This window comes from Empidonax traillii, unplaced genomic scaffold, assembly GCF_003031625.1.
Source record: "Empidonax traillii isolate 1590-97213 ecotype Southwest subspecies unplaced genomic scaffold, ASM303162v1 scaffold748:size532870, whole genome shotgun sequence".
NCBI lineage: Eukaryota > Metazoa > Chordata > Aves > Passeriformes > Tyrannidae > Empidonax > Empidonax traillii.
This window is the reverse complement of record NW_020955941.1, coordinates 215,841-239,992: the sequence shown is the minus strand read 5'-3', so window position 1 is coordinate 239,992 and position 24,152 is coordinate 215,841. Positions and strand designations below refer to the sequence as shown.

Below are 24,152 nucleotides of genomic sequence, written 5' to 3'. Positions count from 1 at the left end.
TCAGGTGCTAAAACATATTTCTGGCAAGAATTGACAAGCATTTCCATTTTTGTACTGAATATACCAATGCTTTTGGATATTTTGGGACATGAAAAGGGGAAGGATTTTTAAAAATCCTTCAGGGATTTAGGATTGTGGCTAATAACATTGAATTATGCCAAATCTTAGTGTGTCTGGTATCCTTGTAAACTTTTATTTGTAGTTGGCTGCTGCCTCGTGCTGATGCACAAATAGGTAAAAGTTGAAGGCAGAACAGCAAAGTCATTTTGCACGATTTTCTGGAGGAAAGGAATCTGACCTATAATGCAGTGGGCTGGACTGAATGCAGTTTTAACATCAAAAGGGAAAACCAGATCATCAATTACAGCCAAGCAGTGCTGTTGCCCAAGTGTCAAACTTTTTTAAGCAGCATTCATCAGGCATTAAAGACATTTCAAAGACATTCAAATTTATTTGTGCCTGGGAAGGTTTAGTTTGTCCCTTTCTTTGCCCAAGTTTGGAAAGGAAATTTACAAAACAATGCAGTCAGTGAGGAACTGTGCTCTGAACTGCTGGAAAGGAAGGGGGGGATCTTGGAGAAAATACCTGACTGTTACAGGGCCCAACTGGATTGTACAGGGTTGTGAATTTTGTGACAGAACTGAATGCACATGATTGGGTGCTCCCAAAGTCAAAGAATCTCCAGTTCTATTTTGGGACACATTGCAAAACCAGTGTTCCCGAGTTTCATAAGTTTGTCCAACATTCTCTGTCCGACCTTACTTGGAACAATGAAATAACCTCATCATTTCCAGCTGTAACAGCCAAATCGTATGCTGATTGCCCTTCTGCATTCTTCTTTTGTGTGTTTGCATTGCAGCTGTAAATAAAGAACAAATTGTTTTAAAATACTTAAATTCATTGCAAGTTACTGGACTTCGTGAAGTCCAGTACTGATTATTCCGCTGATGCGGAATAATTTCAGAATTTCTGGGTGCCTCTTCCTGCAGACCACCGAGCCTCAGACAGGCTCTGGCCCTTCAGTAGTGCCAATTAAGTGTGGGCAGGCAGGCTGTGGTAGCCCGTGGCTGAGCTAGAAACCCAGCTACAGTACATACCATAACAGGGCTCGGATGCACTCCTCTCCCTCTGACCCAAGCAGAACTGCCTCGTGGAGAGCTGTGTTGTTGTGCCTGCATAGGAGGAAAAAGCAATGCACTTACTGCCAAAGGAAACTGTGCTGGTACATGTCTTAGCATATAAAACTAAGGGAAATGAATATGATACGGAATACACTAGAGGTGTGGTAGGCTTTAGTGAGGTTTAGCATATTAAGTGGCTGGGGAAAGGAACTCAGTTGAACAGCAGTTACAGCGTAACAACAGTTAGGAGAAATCTTCAAAGCTGCCAACTGAAAGGACTGTGGATACTGTCCTTGAAAGGAGCTACTCAACTACAGATTTGTGTTAAGGGAGGGGTGGGAGGTTAGTTCTAAAACTGGAGCATGTGTGCTTTTTTTTTTTTTTTTTGTTAAAACTTCAAAATACCCAAGGCAGAGAATCAGTGCTCACTCACAGTCCTGACTGCTGGTCTATGTCGGCACCTTTCTGCACAAGGAAGGAGATTGCTTCTGTGTGCTTATTAAGGACAGCAACTGTGAGAGCAGGTTGATCCTCATCATTGATGCAGTTTGGGTCAGCTCCCTAGAATGCACGGCACAGGGAAAGTGAGCTGTTAAAAAAACCATACAGATTCTTCAACTTCCACCTCGCTTTAATATGCTAATTCAAGTTGGAAAATGGGCTTTATGCTCAAGACAGAGAAATGTTTGTTCAGAGAAAATCAGAAAATGTGTTGTTCTGCTTCTTCGTGTTTTTTCTGAAAATGTTTGTCATCTCCTAGCTCAAAGTCATAGTAAATGTATGTAACAGTAGTCAAATTAGATTCCACAGTCAGGGTGCACCTTACCCTACCACACTGCAAAAACTTAGAGATTATGCTTGCTTTTGCTTTTGACCCTAAACTATAAAACTAATATATTTTGCTTTCTGTTTAGCCTTGACAAGCTTAGAGAAGAATGCCTTATGCACTCTAGAAATTTGGGGAGAACATACATAAATGTAAAACAGGCTGCATCTTCTTGAAAATGCTCTTTCAGTCTGAAGACTATTGCGAAACTGTTACCTCTGAAGTTGCTGAAGTAGTGTACCAGGCTAATATTCATTCAGTAAATGGTCAAAGTGTTGAAATGGGAAACTTCAGCAAGCAATAACTTACTTCATTGAGTAATTGTTCTATAAAGGTGATTCTTCCTTTCCCATTTGGACCCAGTTCATCCAGTAGTTGTCTGGATTCTGTCTGGGGAGACACAGACTAACATTTCACATAGTGAACACATAAGTAGCTGGACCATATCCTGCCTTTTAGCAAAGGTGAAAAATGCACACAGTGGCTTGAATGAAATGTATCTGAGCCTCATTACTGCTAATCCATGACTCTTCTTTGGGAATGTCTTTTTGAATATGAGCAAGTGTTTGGTAACCCAGGCTAATACCTCACTATAGAATTCTTGATTCAGCAAATGTGTCTGAAAAATATTAGCTTTACATCAGTGCAGCTCTCCAGGGCTGTACAAAGATCTGTTCAGCACAGTAAAAGTAAATATATTTAGGATTAAAATTTGAAGCTTCCAGAATTTGTGGAAGTTATTTATTTTAAAAATGTGTATGTCTCACAGAAGTTAGTTTACTAAATCTTAAACAAACAAACAAAATGTAAGACCTTTTCCTTTCATTTCTTCACAGGTTTCCACCTCCTTCTTCTCGAAGCATTTTTATCTCTGGACTCATATAACAGAGCTATGTATCTTCTCACCTGTTGGCTAACTGTTCCAAGCTTAGGTTAGTGTATATTTCCCTTTTGAAATTTTTTTATGTCATTACTGACAATCCGTTTACTACGCTGTTCTTTCAGGAAATTTGGTCTCTAGTGGAAGTGAAGCCTTGCTTCTGGAATTAAACTAGGCCTCAATTGTGCTGACATCTCAGCTTAATGGGGAAACAGAGTTGACTTAAAAGCTTGTTATGTAGATCATCTTCTCCCGCCTAGTTCACAGACGTACTGTGCCAGCAGTAGTTCTAGCACAGCCAACTGTACATCCTCGATGGTGTCACACATAGTAAAGTCAAGGGCAGATGACAGTGCCTTCACCTGATATTGCTTCTGAAAAAAAACCTGTAACAGAATCAGTCTCCAACAGTCTTTAAGCCTAAAGAGGTGCTGGTAAAATACAACAGGTTCAACAATGAGAGAAACAATCTAATTAAGCTCTTAGTAGGAAAAAAAATTAGTTATTTTCAGTTCTGTAATAAATGTCAGTTACCAATGTTCAGGTTTTATATTAAGTTGGACTTCTATCTCCTGCCCCCCGTCAGGGTTCAAACCCTTCTGTTTTAACCCTGGAACACCCTCCTTCATGTTAGTGCTGCTCTATAAATATTTTTTCCTGTATTTGCAGAAGATACTTACAGAGAGCTTATCTTCTTGTCCTGTAAGTGTTCTTGACTTTGTTCTCTTTATTTTGCCTCTTGAATGGAAAAGATTACAATCATCTTTGCCTACCAGAATGGAAAACAAGTGTTAATTCAAAGCAAAGTCAGTATCCTAACTAGAACTTGTGGGAGAGGTCTGGAAATAATTTATCCCCAATTAAAGCAGTATTTATCAGTTTTCCACATGAGAAAGTGATGAAATATTTGTTGCAGATCATACTGGTTTTAACAAAAATTTTACACTGACGCAGTCTGAAAAATCTGCTATTTTGAAATGAAGATTCATTGAAATGTGGAGTTTGGGTTGGTGGTTTCTTTTCTAACTAGCTGCAGCTATTCAACAGTTTTGACTGAGATTCATGAATTGTTTTGTCCAAAAACCTTATAATTTTTGAAAGCACTTTGATTTCCAGATACTTAAGAACAAGACTAGAAGATCCTGAGTAGATATGTATGGCCATTGTTTTTAAGAAATATAATCTATCCAATGTGCAGGAGGGTTGATAAGGAAATCATGCAGCATGTGAGGATCCAAGTGCCTGGAATCACAGTCACATTATTAACACTCCAAAAAAACCAGCTCCCAGTGCCATGGTTGCCTCTTGCCAAGCTTCAGATTGGAAGCACAAAGTGGATGAAACTTACATGGGTGAAACATGTCAAATGATTCTATAGCAATTTCTGAATTCTAATGCTGACTTTACAACTAGTCGATTTAATGAAAATCTAAAACCAATATGAGATGCCTAAAATGCTGAGCTCTTACTGACACCATTGGGAGATGCAAGTTAAAAGCATTGTCTATGAAAACTAGATCTAGAATTAATGTATTTCATCATTTCTTGTCTTGGCCAAATATGCCAAAGCTGAAGTCCATGGCACAGCTCAGAAGCAGAGATAATATTGACATTTATGGCTCCTATTGTAAAAGAATATGGGAAACATCTAAAGTTTTATCGCTATAATAAAAAAAACTGCTATGAGCTATAGTTGCAGTTAAATGGTCTCAGCTGCACTCTAGGGATGAAGGATTCCCATGAATTTTTGACTGTATATTACTTAAATCTCAACTTGGACACATTTTGAAACTTCAAGTTAAGCAGGCACAGAATATGCCAATATAGCAGTTTACCCACCTCAGTGTCTAAGCTTCCAAGCATTACTTCTGTTTTCCTGACTGCTATATTTATGGCCTATTATAAAGACAGGGGAAAAAAAATCTCACCAAAACTGGTCTGACTCCTATCCTTCCCATCTCTGACTTCTGGTACAGTATTCAGGTAATGACTGCTGAACTTCACTGGTTTATTAGCATGAATATCCTGTAGAATCATCAAATGCAGGCAGTTAATGAGATTATCATGTAATGCTCTTATAATCTTGCTGTGGCACAAAACAGTGCTGTTTGCATATAGGCTTTTAATATCACTGTCAAATTATCACAAGACATTATCATATCTGATTGAACTCTGTTTTGAGGCAAAACAATGTAGCATTTTTTTCTAAACCCTGTGACAGGTATTTGTTTTGATTTAGAAAAAAAAAAGGTGATACAATCTTACTTAAAGAAATGAAGATTCTCATCCAAATGAGAGTGTTTCTACCACTTGAGAGATCTGATTAACTCCTCACTTCTGAAATGATATCATATACCTTTTCAGGCCCCACTTTGGGTAAGCTTGCTAAGTTTCTGCAAAAGAGATATAATCTGAATCCTGGATTTTTGAAACAGTAGATTTTCATGTTTGAAACGCTGGAAATGAGGGTGGGTTTTGGAACATGGTAATTCTGGAGATAGGGATTCCAGGTTCTGAATACAATTAACAGGAGCTCCAACGAACATTATCTCCAAACTATTGAAAATTACTAAGTTTATTTCTTAAGAGCACAATTTGCAGGCTGAAGAGAAGCAGGACCTAAGGGGTGCTAGAATCATCAAACAACATCAGCTGAAAGAAGAATGTTAATATTAATAACAAACTAACAAAATGCAAGATGATAGAAACATAATCATGAAGTCTGGCTTAATCAGATAAAGATACCTGTTCACCCAGCTCCAACAGAGAAAAAAAAAAAGGTTTTATTTCTCTAAAGTAAAAAGTTAACACCTTCTGAATAAAAGAATTTTTGTTTAGATCTGAATTTAAAATATATCAGCATTACACTTAGTGGTTTAATGACAGCTTTAGACCAGCTGCCTATCAACAGGCCTCATCCCCTGAACTGACCTTGTTAATAGCAAGAACATAATTCAGTGTAATAGTGACTTCATAGTCATCCTCACAGATGGTAGCAGAATTAATCTAGAAGAAAAGAGCAGCCATTAGTATCTCTTGGAAAAAATATAGACAGAAATAGTTTTAGGAATAAATCTTGATGCTGATGCTTCTTATGCAGCCAATACACAAAATCACAGGTGGCCTTTGCTTACTTGTGATATTGTAACCAACACTTGCCGTGTAACTGAGAAAGGGGCAGGGGTCTTTTGAACAATTTAGAGTAACTGAATCCAAAAGGTGTAATGAGGCTAAATTTCATGATAGTTCAGTCATTCTCCACTGAGATTTTGCAGCTGCATGGAACGCTGTGTCATTTTTGGGATTCCCAACTCCAGGAGAACTGGTTACTGCTTTAGATACACCAGTTTGTGGAAACACAGTGTGTAGTAAAATGTGAGCAACTTTGTATATCAATTCATTCAGACAGTCCTGCTGGCAACAAGTCTATCAAAGTCATACAAAAATGTGCAAGGAGGATCATAAAGAAGTGGAATGAAGCTCACAAGCTTATATTGCAGCTGGTTGAAAATTTTGAGATAAGGTTTATTCATCCAAATGAAAAACTGAAAAAGCAGCATTAAACCCAGATAGTTAACATCTGCTTTGAACCATTTCTGTTACTTTTGGGGGCAGTGGTTTCAAGACAATATAACAGGCTAAGAAGCAGCAGGAATAGCCTTCTCTAGGCAATTTTATTTTTTTTTTCAGGCCTATCCTTTTGGATCCTCTATCAAAGTAAACAAGTTGCAATGGACCTATACTCCAATTCTATTAAGCAGATATTCTAGCTACAGCTTCTGAACATATTGGTGGACAATAGGTCCCAGAGGATATAGATTCTGGTGTAAAGTATCTACTGGAGCCTCATCCCTCTCCAAAGCGTAACTTGACAAATGACAACTACCTTTCTGACCCCCAGTATTCATGAGCCTTTCTGTAGTTGCTTCTGTGTGCTAAAACTGGGGTGGGGAGGGCAAGGGGGGGTTGGCTGGTGTGTCACTTCAGTTAGGACAGGCTAAGAAATACTGAGCTTGAACTGTAACAAGGGAGATTGAGATCAGGCGCTGGGGAAAACGCTTCCCAGTAACTATGCCAGTTCAGGGAGTTCCCAAACCCACTTCTGCCTGCATCCCACTTCCAGCTGCTCACTGCCAGCTTACTTGTTCACTAGCTCTGCTACCCCTGTTTCCCTCCAGAGCTATTTTTAGCCTAGGGCAGTCACTGATCCTGTCCACAGGACTTTGCCACAAGTGATTGTGCTGGCAGCACCTAGAAAGCAATGTGAGAGGATACAGCTACCAAGGAGAGCAATACAGCACTGCAGCTGAATAGCAACAATAGCTGAGTGCAGAAATGGACTGCATGGGCCAATTGCAAAATCTCCATTGCTGATGAGTTTGAAAATCCTCAAAGAGAAATATCAGTCAAGAAGAGTTTAGACAGAGTTGAACCTCCCTCAGGTCAGGGACCAAACGTTCTCTCACACATACCAGCCCTATCTTCCAAGACTCTTTAGGAAGAATTTCCAGTTTGCACCTTCTTGCTGTCACCTCGTTAATCATTTTAATGCAGTTTGGGGACTTCCTGACGACTACATCTCCAGTAAGAAAGCAGTACTCTGTTCCTGTAAAACTGGTATAGTTCACACTAAAAGTACACTGTATAGCCAAAGAGAATAGCTGCTATCTGCTGCTATCAGCCTGGAGCAGAGGCAAGCACATAATCAAAATCCCATTTCTAGCAGGGCTTATTTAACTGAGCAACTACATAGATGTCATTGATCTCTTCTTTTTCTTGATTGCCTTCTAGGGGGTACTATAAAAGCAGCTGAGCAAGGGCTTTCTTATTTTCCTTAGAGCTGTTAGGTGAAAGAATAGAATTAACCATAGGAAAGAAAGCAGAAAAAAAATCTTCAATAAAAGACTGAGCAAAAAATAGAACAACAAAACAAGACAAATTACACACACAAACAGATCACCATCTAAAGAAAAGGGAGTAATTTATTTTTCCAGTGTTTTTCTGGTAGCCACAATAATCTTTTCACAACCCTTCATCGGAAGATATTACTCACAAGCTCCTTCCTACCTTTCCCATTCGAGGTTCTCCAATCAGTGCTCTGAATTCAAGGTTGTTCTGAGCATAGCTTCTAAGGTGAGCACAGACATGATCCAGCTGTTTTCTCCAGTAACCTGATCAGAGAGAGTCAAGCAGGAGAAAAATCCTTAAAATGTGATTAACATTTCTTCTAGTTAAGTGATGGAAGATTTAAAAGATAGCAGAGTTTCGTTGAGATTAGATAAATTTTCTGAAAAAAAAAATTCAATTTTTTTTTTAAATCAAGAAAATGAGAAGGAAGTTACACCCTAGAAAACCCCAGGTGAAACATTCATAGATTATAATTAATCCGTAGGGCACTTTTATTCACAACAAAGTTATAACTTGGATGTTTCTTGGGGAGTCAAAACTGGTCCCATATGAAGGGAGAGTCTCACACTATTCCAGATCATAAAAAAAGAAAAAAGTAAAATATTACATTAAGGAATTGTGTATTATTGAACCAATTTTTAGTTGTTTTGGAAAAACGAACAGGTAACAATAAGCCAAATCTGAAAACTGCAGACACAGAAACTCAGCAGATACAGCATTTTGGTGTGTGTAAGTTGTTTTCCAAATAAATTCATTTCAATTATACATGTGAGAGCTTATTAAAAGCTTAAGCATTTCTGCTCTTTTGCCTGTCAGAATCTCTGGGAGAGAGTCAGCGTTCCTTTGTGCAGATAGAAGGCATGAAACCTGGGAGGCTGAATGCGTCTGGATTAAAAACTCACCTTAAGTCATTTAGAGTTTTTTGCACCTCCTGTCCAAGTATTTTGGGAGCTACATTCCCTTTTCATCAGGGAAAGAAACAAAAGGACTTGTTCTTATTCATAACTGATTGTTATCAGCATCTGGCTAATTTTCTTTTTTTTTAGCATACTTATAGAAAGTATAGAGCATGATTAATTTCATTGTAAATAAATTGTGTAGGCTTGGTAACCTCATTTAACTTACACAATGAAGCTGTTCTGACCTTTATGTTAAGTGAAGCCCCAGACAGTGTAAAGAAACCAAGCCAGAAGGAAAGTGCTGCTCCGACTCTTACAAGAGAAGGCAAGTGCACACAGGCTTTTGTGCTTGGAAAACTCTTTCAAGATCGAACTGGTGTGTCAAACTAAAACAGCAAGTCTTATTTGTTAAGCAGCTTTAAAGGACTATAAAAAGAAGGATCTGCAAAACAACATATATTGTTCCCTGCCATGGTCTCACATGGTTAATACAAATAAGAAGTATTCAATAAAAAATCTAAACTAGACTAATACTTGATGAGCAATCTATCCAGAGAAGTCAGTAATATTTGCAATAAATTGCTTCATAACTATCCTAGATCCCCAGATTTTATTTAAAAAAATCCAGGTGATTAGAAACATATTCTTGCATGGTTGATGTTTTATTGTATCTCAAAGGACTTTTTGGCAACACTGATGGAATACTTGAAGCCATGCTGCCAATAGTTGATTACACCTATGTCACACTGATGTAACATTTTAAACTTTTCTTCTTTGTAAAGTTTACTTGGTAAATGTCTTGGCTCCTGTTCAAAACAGACTGAAAGTAGAGCAAAAAAAGAAATACAGTACACATCAGAGGATTAGTGATTTGGTACTGCTGTTGTTTCCCCCTCTCTGTATTGTTTTAATCTTTACAAAAGGAAAGAAGGTTAGTTAATAGCTGATATGGTCAAGAAATAATAAACCTCCCACATCTTATTTAATCACTTCTATTTAAAAACTTTAATATTAAATTTTTGATACTACTTTAATTGAAGAAATAATGATCATATTTGGCATATCTAAACATATCTAAACATATCTGAGTGATAGTGTACGGTCTTGTTGATACAGATAGTTTCAAGCCATGTATGCAGCTCAGCACCAAGGAAAGGACCAGCATGAACTGACTGTAAGGGACATTTATTGATGTATGGAATGAAATGTGTTCCTCAGTCCTTGTCAGGGTCTAATGAAGAATACATTACACAGTGCAACTTCAACAAAGTTACCTCTGCTAAATGGATCAGCAGAACTCATCAGCAGTGCAGAATTTCAGCTGAACCTCTCCCAGTGACAGCAGTTCTCACTCACAAGTCAAGAGCTCTACTTCTGATAGTTATACAAATGTTCAGTGTTAGTTTACTCTTCTCTTGGCACTATTATGGGCCAATTCTGTATTATCTCTGATGAAATTAAGTTTCCTGACATGCTGAGTCAAGTGTTGTATTTCCTACAGTGATGTCTAAGAGAACACGCCACATTTCAGAGCAAGGGAGTAGTAACACTGATTTTCTTAGTGATTATTTTAAAAGTAAGAGTGCATCTGGATGCAGATATACAGACTCAAAAGAGGAATTTCTAACATTAATTAGCAATGTTTTCTACCCATTCCGATTAATTAATTAATTTCAGTAGCAGCCTGAGGGGTTGACCGTCTGATTGTAGAAGAGACAGAGATGAGAAAAAGGATCTAAAAAAGTAACTGCTTCTCCAAGCAATGCTTTGATGCTTGTAATGATTTTAAATTAACTTGTCCTATGGATTGCACAGCTGGACTGACCTATGAGATTAAAGACAATTTTGCAACTGGGCCATTTGTTAGATGCCTAATTAATACTGATGGACTGTTTTAAGGGTTTGTGATCTAGAAAGGTGAAGTTAATGATTTCCCGGGACAGTAAAACTAAAACCTCTAAAAATTACAAGCATTTAATGACAGCAAACAGTCAAATCATTCCACAAACAATAAACTGACCACAAAACTCACTGTGAAACAAAGTTGTCTGCAATACTGATACAGTAGTCTGTGAGTGGATAGACTCTTCCATGAGTGCTGTGGATGTACTGATACCCCTGGGGGCTGGAAGAAGGGGTCTGCAAGAGCTCTCAAAGTTTCTACCAACCCTATTTTCAGTAATCCTAAGAATCCCTTCCTCTAGTTAAGTTTTCTTCGCTTCCAAAACTTCATCATATTTTTAAGAGCTATGATCCCCTGAGTTTTGTGAATTGATACTTCCTGCAGGTGCCATCACAGGTCTAACTGAAATTCAGGTTGTAGGGGCTGGGGAGGGTGCTGGGAGTTGGGGTGGCTGTTCAGTGGTTTCCAGTTCAAATGCAGGTTATCTGCCCCTGTGTGGGATCTGAGGAAATCAAACTACTACCAAATTAGCAAGGCTGCACAGGAGTCAGTAACCACAATTTTGATATAGTTGATAGCTCTCTTTTAGCTATTGATGGAGATTAGTGATTGAATTCTAAGGCACTGCATTTATAAATGACTGTAAATGGTGGGAAGACAGACTAGTAAAGATCTAAATCAGTATCATACTGATGCCACATTCCATAGACTATAATATTTTCAAGAAAGAACAAGGTCACACATTGTTTAGAAAACATAAAATCAGAACTTCTAACCTTTTCCAGGACTAATGGCTGTCAGGAGAGGCTTATGATCACTCATCTTTTCCAGCTTTTCTTTTTGTGAAATCAACTCAAGCTCCTTCTTTTCCAACTGTTTGCTAGATGGGTAAAAAAGTCCTATGGTTTGGGTTCCTTTATCTTCTCTTTCTGTTAGTTCTGGCCTTGATTTGGTCATGGAAACAGGATGAGATTGCCAGGCAACCTGAGTTTGTAATTGTTTAGCCTGGGGGGTTGGAGGGGAAGGGAAAGTCTAAGTCATATAATTAGATATAATTAAATGGCTTACAAGCATAACTTAACTAGAACAGTACACAAAACTGTAAAGGAATCAAAAAGCAAGCAGGAAGAATCACTAACAATTCTTGATTTTAATTACTAGTCTGTAAGAACAATACAACTTATCACAAATATTCAAACAAAATCAAAACTCTTCACAATTGCCAGGAGACATGTATGCTTTTGTAGGGCAAAAGCTGGTCTTGCTAAGTATTGTGGTCTTTCTTAAAAGAGTTTTAAAAACACTGTTACATTTGTATGAAGGAATACCTTGTATCAGCACGCCACAAATAATTCAAAACTAAGAGAATAAGCTTAAAGAGCTAAGACTTCTGAAAATCTGATTGTTTCTCACTTGCTATTTAGGATGAGGCTGGATTAAGGCCTCGGGCTGACACTGCTCTTCAGCGGAAAGCAAAACAAAGGTATCCTTGGTTTTGCTCTCCTGCTCTAAGACTGCAACATTGTCTCAGGGAAATGAATGGAGCTGCGCCCACAATGGACCGGCCTTTCAGTTATCTTGAAACCTGGCTTTGAAATACTGTGTGTCTTACCTCAGAAGATCCCAGTGAGTCTCCAGGGTCCATAAGACTGCTGCTGGGAGAGCCCTGCCTCGATGGGGGCTCTATGTAAACACCACAGGACGCGCAAAAGCGAGCGTAGGGCTGGTTGCTCGTACCACACTTGAAACAAGTGAAGTAGGATGGAGGAGGTCCAGGCTGGAAAGTTCAATGCGACACTTGTCACTAGAGAAGCACACGATGCATGGTTCAGGGATGATAAGAGCAGAGGAATTAATTAAAAAGAAGTAAAATACCACTCCCTAAAGATTAGGAATATTAACCAGGATACCAGATTGCTACTACACAGATAGTTGCACGACAGTAAGTCTTTAGATATCTCAGCACTATATTATTATGAAGGCAAACATTTTTTCAGACAGATCTAGCATTATGGTATGTTCAGTTTTAACACAGACTTTCAAAATTACTTATTTTATTTGACAAAGCCCTGTAATTACTAGTCTTGTGCTCTGATATGGAATACTGACTGGAATTCTTTCCAGTTCAATTCTATCACCACTCTCACCCCCTGAATTCACTGGCACAGTGCAGAACCAATGGTTATTGGATACAGGATAGTGTTTCAAATTCTATATGCACTCAGCTAACAGTAAATAAATTTTCCTTGAGTGTGCTCTGAGACTGAAACACTATAGAAGGGGAAATTGTTCGCACAAGCTCTATTGAGCAGCAGTTAAGTACTTGCCTTTACCCAAGTTAATGAGATCTTTAGCCAAAATGATTGCATGCATCATCTCATGTCTGTAATTGCCTGTATAGGTGATTATAGCACAGTGTAGTTATGGGAATACTTGCATTAGGTTAGCCTATACTTTAACCTTTGATGGATAAGTTGCTTTGGCTGAATACAGCGCTGATGCATCTCAGCTTCTGTCATGAGCTGATGCTCTTGACCCATGGTAACGTGTTAACAGTTCTAAAACCTTGAGTCACTGACTGATGTGGGGTCAGGATGTCATCTAAGCCTTTCATTTTTCCATACATAATTCTATGTGCTCTAAGCAAGTATCTTGATAATAATAATAATCTGTCTACTAGCTGACGAGTGTTGCAAAGAGAAGTTTGAAATTGCTGCAGGTCACAGATAAGTAAAATCAGATTTGTACACACAAACATCAAGAGCACATGCCTTGGCTCCACACCAGTCACAGAAACGGGCATCACACTGGTTCACACGATGGCATTTTGAGCACGAAACTGTCTTCCTTTGCTGGCTGTGGTAAGGTGGGGGGGTGTCTCCTCCAAACATAGGCTAATAAAACAAAACAAGCATTAGGGAGAAAATGCTGCTTATGAAGAAAAGCTCACAAGCCTTATAAGGGGAAACATGAAGGCAAGCTACTCTGATAACACAGAGTAATATGCAGCCTCACAGAATTATTGCAACTAAGAATTACTGCAACTTAAAATGAGCAACAGAGTGGCTTGGATCAAATCTGTAATTTTTTTCATTACAAAATCATGGTAAAATGTGACATTAATTAATTTGAACATATTTTTAGCAGAACTAGTACCTGAAAATAAAAACCTTATCAATGGTGTCCTTTTACACTATGTATTTATTGATGGACCCCATGTATAAGTACAGTCGAAATTAAGAGTGAGGGTTCTCTGCTGATAATCTTACATTTTCAAATCCAACACAAAATAGCTATTTTATTTTGTACCTTCCTTTTTAGTAGTATGGCAGGGGAAATGTGTTCAGGCAAGGAGTTTTCTCACAGTTTGGAATTTGCTGTATAAATATTCTTTTTGCGCTCTTTTACCTCATGCAAGTTACATATTACCTTGTTTTTCTACTACAATTAACTTATATGGGTAAGCAAACAAAACAAATTTTTCATCTGAAACTGCTAGAGGTTGAGTATAGGTCCCAGCTAGGACAAATAGGATTTAAAACTGCTTTGTAAGGTTTTGCTTCAAGGCTTATGCAGTTTGTTTTTTCTACAAGTCAGGAATATGGATAAGCAACAGAACCTGAAGAAAATTATTTGTATTACACCACAACAGCAAGTAAGCCAACATGAAATAGCCCTATTTTCATCTGTGGTCCACATTTCAACTGGAACTATGTACTTTGAGGGTTCAATTGGAAGATACAATTTACAACGGCACAGGTCTAAATGTCTTCTAAATCTATACTATTTAATAGCCATTAATAATAATATCAGCATTATTATTAATTATTCAGAAATTACTAATGATTATCACTAATTAATCTATATTATTAGTAAAATGTCCGTAATAATTCTTAGTAAGCAACTAACTTTCTCTCTTAGCTTTTACAGGTCTCACCATTCAAGATACGAATGCTCCATATGCCTAACTACATATGCAGCTGCATCTTAGTCTCTACATTCAGTGAAGCAGCTAAACGTGTATTTGTCTAAAATAAGCACAGAATCCTACTGAAATTCACTTTGAAATGACACTTCAGTGGCTACACAAGAGACTTTTGCCTCTAGCAACAGTTTTAGATCTCAGGACGTTATCCATTGTAATCAGAAGATTTTAACTTGCAAATCATTGTTCTTCTCTCATTTCTGTATTTATCACAACCTGGAGAAGTGAAATGTACCATAAGATTTCCATACAAAACTCCTCAGAACTGAAATTAAAATTCTCCCAAGGAACCAAATGAGCAAGTTAAATGGGGAGTTGAAACAGACAGCAGCTTAAGGGGTAACATTTACTACTGCTTTTCTCACCTCTGTGCAGAGTCACAGCCAAATACAAGCACACTAGCGGTATGCACATAGGAGAGGCAGCAAAAGGAGATAAAAATAATGTAAAAGTGGAGATAAGAAAAATAATGTAAAAGCATATTTTGTTTTCAGAAAATAACTGAAATCAGTGTGAATGATCTTCCTCATGTATATACTTAACTCTTCTATTGCAACTGAAAATAATCTGAACAGAAACAAGAGACTTCTTTGGAGTCAAGACTACCCATTTTCTAAGAGCCTTTTGAGCTTACTCAGTGGCATTCATAATCCTGACTTCCACGGGAGAAACTTGAAGGTACATGATACACTTATGTTTAGCTGGACATTTGTGATGGAGCATCTGTGGCAGTACTGGGCTTGAACATGACACGTGGAAGGGAATCTTCTGCCTTTGTAACACAGGGACACAAGGATATAACTTCAGTTTTCCAAAGATAAAGAATGTTATGCTTTCATTTGGTTGATGCAAGAAACCTTACCGTCTGTATTTCAGGCAGTTTGCTTTCACAAGTTGCACAGTGTTTATGGTGAAGAGGATTTCCTGTGCCACACACCTGACAAATTACTTTACCCTTTTAAACAGAGAAAGAATACATTTCACATAGTATTTGAAAACTGCGAACAAGAAAAAGAACAAGAGGACTTGATCTTACAAAGTGCTGTAGTTATTCAGCCCTGAAGATAGAAGAGATCCTTAAACTCTGTGCTGTAGGTTTCACACTTTAGTTAGGCCATATTGCCTGGTCATCATAAATCTGTGTATCTTGGAGACTATTCTTTCTTAAACTATTGTACAGTTTCCTCAGAAGATCCAGTATCAATACCTCCAGATATTTGTATACACTAGTATCAGTTTGCTTAGTCACTACACTCATACAAAACAGTCCAGTACCTGCAAGGAAAATTATTAATAATATAATAACAGTTAATAATACAATACCATCATACTATGAGGTGCCTTAAAATATCCTTAAAAGGTCTTAGTACAGTCACTATTAACAACTGAGTTTCTACCAGAACTAAGGATAATGAGACTGCTATGTTGATTGTTGCCACCAAATAGTTCAGGTCTGCCTTTGCACCTATATTAGGGCTACCATAAAACATTACATTTGGGCCAATGTGCATAACCTACTTGTGGTGGGTTGACCCTGGCTGGAGGCCAGGTGCCCACCAAAGCCGTTCTACCACTCCCCTCCTCAGCTGGACAGGGAAGAGAAAATATAATGAAAGGCTCATGAGTTAAGGGCATTAATTACTGATTGCTGTCATGGGAAAAAAGAACTCAGCTTGGGGAAATTAGCTGAATTTATTACCAATCAAATCATAGTAGGATAATGAGAAATAAAGCCAAATCCTAAAAAATACCTTCTCCCCACTGCCCACTCCTTCCCAGGCTTAACTTTACTACTGATTCTCTGCCTCCTGCCCTCCTCAAGAGCACAGGGAAATGGGGAATGGGGGTTATAGTCAGTAACCTTCCTTCCTTCTCAGAGGGAGAACTCCTCATAGTCTTTCCCTATGGGGACAGCATGGGGTCCTTCCCAGGGGAGAGAGTCCTCCATGAACGTCTCCAACGTGAGTTCTTCCACAGACTACAGTTCTTCATTAACTGCTCCAGTGTGGGTCCCTTTCCACAGGGTACAGTCCTTCAGAAAAAGGCTGGGTCCCCCGTGAAGTCCCAAGTCCTGCCAGCAAACCTGCTCCAGTGACTCCTCTCTTCATGGGGCCACAGGTCCTGCCAGGAGCCTGCTCCAGTGTGGGCTTCCCATGGGGGCACACCTTTCTTCAGGCATTCACCTGGTCCAGTGTGGGATCCTCCATCAGCTGCTCCCCCATGGACCTCTGTGGGCTGCAGGGGACTGCCTGCCTCACCATGGTCTTCACCACGGGCTGCAGGGTAATCTCAGCTCCTGTGCCTGGAGCTCCTCCTCCCCCATCCTTCTTCGCTGACCTTGGTGTCTGCATAGTTGCTTCTCTCACACATTCTCACTTCTCTCATCTCTGGCTGCAATCTGCTCCTGTGCAATAACTTTTTTCCTCCTTTTTTAGTATATCATCCCAGAGGCCCTACCAATGCTGCTTTTTGATTCAGCCTTGGCCAGCAGGGGGTCCCTCTTGGAACCAGCTGGCATTGGCTTCATTGGACAAAGGGAAAGCTTCCAGCAGCTTCTCAGAGAAGCCCCTCCTACAGCCCCTCACCTCGCTACCAAAACCTTGCTGTGCAAACACAGTGCATTCCACCCAGCACCTCTGTCAATCTGATAATTTAAGAATTATCATTAAAATCCACATTACCATCAAAATAACATCATCACAACACTGAATGAAAGTGTACAATTTACACACTATCCACCCCTCTTCCTTTCACTGCAAGTACAACAAGGGAAATTCCCCATGATCACTCCACTCTCTAAAACTGTGTGGTTCATGTTTTGTCCATTACCTCTTCCAATTACTATCCTTATCTCAAATTGCTCATGCCCCACATAGGGCACCAAAAAGAACTGTGATGGATTGACCTTGGTTGGATGCCAGGTGCCCATCAGGCCACTCTATCACTCCCCTCAGCAGGACAGAAGAAGAAAATAAGATGGAAAAACCCTCATAAGACGAGATAAAGGCAGTTTACTAAAGCAAAACTGAAGGTCATGTGTGCACCAGTAAAGTTAAAAACTCAAAGACTTTCTGTTTTCCATCGGCAAGTGAAGCCTAGCTAATTCCTGGGAAGCAGGGCTTCAGCATGTGTAGAGGTTGATCTGCAAGGCAAATATTGTAAATGATGAATGCTCACCCTACCCTTCCTCCTCCTTTTTCTTAGCTTTTATATCTGAGCTGATGCCATATGGCATGGAATTTCCCTTTGGTCAGTTTGGGTCAGCTGTCCTGGCTATGTTGGCTCCCAAGATTTTGCCCACCCCAAGTCTACTGGAGATGCTGGAGAGACAGTGCTGGTGCTTGCCAGCACTGCTCAGCAGTAGCCAAAACACCAGTGTGTTATGGACACCTTTCCAGCTGCCTGTGCAAAGCACAGTACTGTGAGGGCTGCTGTGCGGAAAATGAACTCCATTTCAGCCAGGTCCAAGACAGACATCAAGCTGATAACTGCCTCAGATTATGAATCTCCTTTGTTATCTGATTAGTCTTCAGGTAGTAATTTCCTTTCATCATCCTTCTCATTCCAAAATTGATCTTGGAGGAGGTAATCCTTGAATCACCTTCAATCATCACTACCTTTCTTGGACCCCTCTTTCTGCAGGGCCTTATCCCACTAGACCTTTTCAAGCAGATTCCTGAAGAGGCCAAAGTCTGTTCTCCTGAATTCCAGGGCTTTGATCTTGCTTTTGTCCCTGTTCTTCCTCTCAGGGTCCTGAACTCCTGTTTCGTGGTCACTACAGCCAAGGCTGTCTTTGACCTTCACATCTCCAACAAGGCCTTCCTTCCTTCTAAGTATAACATCCAGCAGAACACCCTTCTTCTTTGGCTTCTCAACCACTTGTTAAAGGGAGTTATTTATCTCTGATATTTTCCAGAAGTGCCAGACTGCTTATGCCCTGCTTTGTTTTTCATCCAGCAGATATCAGGTGGCCAAAATCTCCCATGAGGACCAGGGCTTGTAAATGTGAACCTACTTCTAGCTGTCTGCAGAAGGCCTCATCCACTGTTTTTTCCTGGTTAGAGGGCCTACAGCAGACACCCACTACAATGTCACCCCTAGAGGTGACACTGGATCATGGAATCATCTAGGTGGGAGAAGACCTTTAAGATCATCGAGTCCAATTGCTAACCTAACATGTGAGCCATCGCTCCACACTCCGCTGCTACATCATGTGCTCTTCACCATGCCTTTCTGAGCTTACATGGTTCACCTTTAATCCTTATTTCCATTCTAGGTGTTTTCAATCCTACTAACCCTCAAAGCTCTCATAATGTAATTATACAAAGCCAAGTTGGATCAAAATATTTGTAATGAAGTCACCTGTTAAAAAAATGCATGCCAGGAGTTAAACCGCTTTTATGTTACGTTTATTCTCAATTACCTTTATGCAGATGTTGTTTTGGGGCTGCAGCTGTGGAGCTATTGGTGACTCACATACAATGCAAGTGGGTGTATTCATTGGCACAGGATGTTTGCATTCAAGACATGGCGCCATCTAAAGAAAAAGCCACAACACAGCATGTTAAGGACCACAATGAAATCATTAAGGTTATAATGAGATTTCAGTATTTTCCTATCTGGAGTCTATATCAGCAGCCAAGTCACTTGAAACAAAGAAACTGACAGCAACTGATGCTGATATTGATCCTTAAAGATCAAAGGCTATTGAGAAACTATGAAGACATCTGGAAAGACAATGCCAGAAAGGTACTAAGTTAATTTTCAGTAAAATTAAAATGCTACTATAAAATACGTACAGGTAATTGAAATCCTCCTAATTATGAACCTAATCTAAACAGGTGGGGGATCTTCTCAGTCATTACTTAAAACTACAGCACTGCCCCAGACAAGATATCTTTGTGATGATACAGGAAAAGGAGACACACCACTGACTTTTTAGATCAGGTTATTATCTCCTGGGAAGGGCTTAGAGAAGACAGTTAAAGGCACCACTGCAAAAACTTGGTGCTCTTACATATGCCCACACATGCCACCGTTTAAGGTTTCAGGAATATTAGATGGATCTTCTAAAGCTAAGACATAAGCACTAATTATTAGCTAACTAACTGCACTAGTTAGCACTAGAATAAGATGTACATTCAGGTCCTGAAGATGTAGTGTGTGTTACTGCAGGATGAGGAGGAACCTGAATTTGTCCTGGCACAGGCAAATAAAACACAATTTACTTTTTCATTGTTTTCCCTGTTAAAAAACATGGCACTTGAAGAAATCTATGGTTAATTTTGCCCATCATTTGAGAGTTTCATCGGCTCTACTGCTAAAGGTATTGAGCGGAACAAAACAACTAGAACAGAACTCCCAAGTGAAAGTGCAACTAAGTAACAGGTTTGTCAGCATTGAGTGTGTAACTTGCAGAGCATATTGTTTACTCCAAAGAGAATGTGTTGATTATTATGACATCTTGCTGACCTGCCTTCCTTCAGGGAGTGGGAAGCGATGTACTGGCACAGGTGGGATAGGAGATCCACATTTCTGACAGAAGTGAGCCAACGGATTAGACAGGCGAGGAGCAGAACAGTGTGCACATCTGAAAATAAGACCAAACTGGCTGAGCTTGTTTTAGTATTGCACTGCTGCCTAATAATTAATAATCTAGAACCTGTTGTGACAGGACTTAGGCCACTGATTTCTTGGTTGTGGTTTCCAAGCTATGGCGGTCTACCAGACCATGCCCCAGTACTCATGATATGAAGTTCTGAATTCTAAACAGCTTTGCAGAGTCGAAAGCTCTCTGGCTGCTATGGAATTTCATACTTTCTTCCTCACCATGAGGAGGTAAACGTGTGAGGTAAACAGGTCTCCTGACACGCAGTCTGTATCAGGCCTCACTGCTGCACCACGGGGAACCACTGATGTAGATCACAGAACCCTTCCAATACTGATAAGCATTAATATCCTGAGAGACTACTCCAGCGAGCAGTTTTCACCTACAGCAGTAAGGGTTTACTATAATTTGAAAAGACACTTTATCCCCTGACCCTACAGGTCTTAGAAAAATTTTTTTAAGGGATGATAAGACAGGTGATACCAGTGTATGGTAAAATGTAAAGAAAACTTAAGAGAAAGCCTTACCTAGATTATATAATTCAGTTATGAGCCAGTGTCTGTCTTTGCTTTCTTAATGTTTATAGAGGCCCACAGTATTACCAACTTGCTTGCAAAAGGCTCAGACACTTTCCAAAGGACAAATATGTTAAAAGGAGAAGTCACTTACTTTAGGAAATCTGTTTCCCTCTGGATCCTTGACACCTGCGTGCTTGCTAAGCTTTTCCGGCTAGTCACTGCAGGAGAACTTGCAAGCTGAAATAAAGTTACTCCTTTAGCCTTGAGTAAGCAAATATTTGCAAAATGCATATAAAAGCAGCAAAATCAGCTAAAGATGTTATTTGAAACAACAGGAAACAGTGCACCGAAATGCACTGCTCTAAGGAGCATCAACTATACTTGATTCCCCCATTAGCTGCATTAAGGATCCACAGCTTCTTCCAATAAAAATAAATCAATGTCTTGCTATTTACTTTCATGACAGCACTACTGAATATTGAGTTTCAAACATTAACTCGACAACATACAGCAGTAGGCATTTGCTAATTGCCCATTCGGCAACATATCAGAAGAGAATTAGAAGGAATGTCAATTTTCTTTGCCTGGTTTTGTCCATACTGATAACTGTAAACTGCTTTGGGCATTCCTATTCTAGTATGTCATTACCATTAAATTTAAATCAGGACTGTAAAATACAGACAAAGGCTGAGAGATCTGAGAAATCACAAATCTTAACATCTTCATTTTTTTAGAACTCTGTCCTGATGACAGTCTTACACAGTTTTCTTCAGCACCCCTTTGCTTACCTGTAATGACTCTGTTGGTGGCGCTGAGACAGATTCTTCTCTGTACTGAGTTGTTCCCAAATGACTGGCAAGGAGCTGTGGTCCTTGCAGGGACCTGTGAGAAGTCTTTCTTTCTGTTTCCAAGATTAAAATTACAATCCTGTTACTCCACTGTCATTCGCTTCATGCAGGTAATATATATCTTAACATGAGTATTACATACTCTTGCTAAGCATATTTAAAAGTGTATTTGACATCCAGATTTTGGCTTCAAATAAGCTTCACGGAATTACAGGAAACTGAACTAGAAGAAACATCATGTCTCTCTGAAAGAGCTTACTTCTGTATTTTTCTTTTGTTACAGTTTTATTCCTTCCTTCATGCTCAAAAAACCCCCAGCTCCTAAAAGTAAATTAATGAGTAAACAGTAATATAATTCCCCGCTCTTAAACAGTCCCATTGCCACTGCCATGGAATAACAGACTTTATCTACTGCAAAAATCTGGGTCAAGCTTTAATTTCTGCTTTGTGTATTTATTTTGCAAACATAGTAAAGAATTCTGTAAAGGACTTGCAGTCCCATCAATTTAATAGCATTTTCTGGCACAAAGAGAAATACAGACTGGGCTTTGTTATGTTGCTGAGAAATTGATGACATTTTAAGTTTTTAAGAAGTCATGTGAAATGTATGAAAGGTAAGTTTTGTTCTCTGTTTGCAGTGTTGAGAAGAGGATGTTTTGTCTTCCAAGATGGTTTTAAAATTACCCATATGATTCAAGAGGAAAAGGTTACACTATCTTCTGCTATAAGAGAAGACTACCTCAGTTTTATGAAGTAATACTATACCTTGAAAGTCTTGGGGTGCTTCACCCCAGGCAGGCTTGATTTCCACATTCAGTCCATTCTTCTTTGGTTTTGTAGTAAACATTCCACATTCCTTATCCTAAAAGGTAATTCCATTTTAATTCCAGATGAAATTTTTGCTTTTGCTCTAATCCTCTCTTGCTACATATTTAAGCTATTTATTTTCAATGCAAGCATTTGAAAAACTTCTATTATAAATGTATTTTTAAGATATTTGACACAAATTGTTCGTAAAACACCACTGGGAAAAAAAGGGTCCCCCTGGAATTTTAATATTACAAAGAGGACCAAAGCAGCAAAGATTGGCAGACAGAGAAAATAAAATATGTTAATAGTATAGGCAGTTTAATCTCTAAGTAACATATATATATATAACATTTTATATTCACACAGGAGGTTACAATTGCTAAAACTTACCCGTGTGGCTATATCTTTTAGAAAATTCTTGTCATCATCTTCAACAGAGAAAAGGATGTCTGGTTGCTTGTACTCTACCAGAAACACCTTTGTTACGACTGTACTCTTCCTGCAGTCCCTGAAAATCAATGTTCACAGAGCTATATACCTGCCACAAACCCTTGTGCATCAATGAGCTACTGATGAACGTGGCTCATTTGGTTGAACATCTCTTCCAAGCTTGCCAGTTACTATTTCAGTTGATAAGTATAATCCTGGGCAACATTTAGTTGATAAAAAAACTTTAATGTGCTAATACTTGTTAAATTACAGCAATAACATTGAAATTGCTGTAAATGTGCAAACCACTCGGGATAAAAACATACCGGAAACAAGTGCTAATCTAGGTAGCGATAAAAAGAAAATACACATAGGCCTAGGTTTTGCATGTCTTTGCATAGGGAATATAATGTTGTTATATTCCAGCACAGACACAAATGAAGGCTACCTGCAGGTGCTAACAACCGGGAACAACAAGCACAAATCTCCAAGTGGAGTGGGAGTTTCTGCTCTGTTGGAAATAAAGGATAGTGCAACACAGTACAGACAGAGAATTTATGTGTCCTCTCTCTGTCTCTAAGCATGAAATTAGTTTGGACAAAATCAGCAGCTGTGCAGCAAAATCCAGTTTTCTTTCTATGTATTGTATTTTCACTTTACCCAACATTTTACTTAAGTTGCGAGGTTTGGCATTCTGTGTTCCTTTGGGAGAAATTAAGAAAGTTCCTGGGAAGAACAGCTTCCATGAATCCATTGAACCACTGGATGACCCCAGAAAACACTATACTTCCCCTTGTGTTTCTGATAATCACACCCAAAGGATGAGCTCTAAGTACAGTTCATTAGCTTCTCACTCACAGCCTCTGAGGATCGTTGGCCCACACCCACAGCCCAGGAGATGAACATCCAAGAGATAATTCAATCGCACAAACACTTGATGGATAAACAGTATTATGAGAAAGCAGTGTCAGAGCAGTTCATAAAGATAATTTTGATTGCAAACAGGCTGTTTGAAGGGGCATTTCTAATTTGCAAGGTACGGAGTGCCTTAAACAACATGGCTACAAGCTATGACTGAGATATCTGTCCACTGCCAAAACAGAACTAAAATAGGTAAGTTACTTACTTTGTAACCGCCAGTGCTTTGACCATTATTTTCCCAACTGGTAATATGATAGGACCCTTATACTTAAAAGTGTTACACTCTCCATAGCCAGGTTTCCTAATGAGTTCTGGTTTACTTCCATCTAAAGTGTAATAAATAGAGACCTCAGGTGTATCTGAAACAGAGAAAGCAATTATGCAAACTGTATTCAACCTTGGAAAAACAAGCTCTGCACTCCAGGGTACTCACTACTGTGCTTGATTTTTGTCACATAAACGAAATAAAGCAGTTCCATGAATGACTGAATGTTTG

At 39.1% G+C, this 24,152-nt stretch overlaps 1 protein-coding gene across 1 annotated transcript; it reads right to left on the bottom strand.

The window, feature by feature from the left end:
• Positions 1 to 431: 431 nt before the first annotated feature.
• On the bottom strand, positions 432 to 23,994 carry DZANK1 (double zinc ribbon and ankyrin repeat domains 1). The gene is made up of 16 exons (XM_027900779.1): positions 23,862 to 23,994; positions 22,697 to 22,814; positions 22,262 to 22,358; positions 21,437 to 21,549; positions 20,800 to 20,885; positions 19,995 to 20,112; positions 18,946 to 19,059; positions 11,314 to 11,542; positions 7,895 to 7,998; positions 5,759 to 5,833; positions 4,756 to 4,852; positions 3,508 to 3,596; positions 2,257 to 2,337; positions 1,555 to 1,682; positions 1,098 to 1,172; positions 432 to 859 (listed from the first exon to the last, which is right to left on the bottom strand). Exons 1-16 carry the CDS (start codon positions 23,885 to 23,887, stop codon positions 727 to 729), a joined length of 1,683 nt encoding a protein of 560 aa, XP_027756580.1. The 5' UTR covers positions 23,888 to 23,994; the 3' UTR covers positions 432 to 726.
• Positions 23,995 to 24,152: the final 158 nt, after the last annotated feature.

Bases quoted from the DNA above. Each gene is read 5' to 3' on its own strand.
- DZANK1 (XM_027900779.1), bottom strand. From the start codon at position 23,887: ATGGTCAAAGCACTGGCGGTTACAAA. The intron at 22,359-22,696 runs GTAAGTTTTAGC...ATTACCTTTTAG, and splicing joins TAAAAGATATAGCCACACGG to GATAAGGAATGTGGAATGTT. The intron at 4,853-5,758 runs GTCAGTTCAGGG...ATGATTCTACAG, and splicing joins ATGTTCTTGCTATTAACAAG to GATATTCATGCTAATAAACC.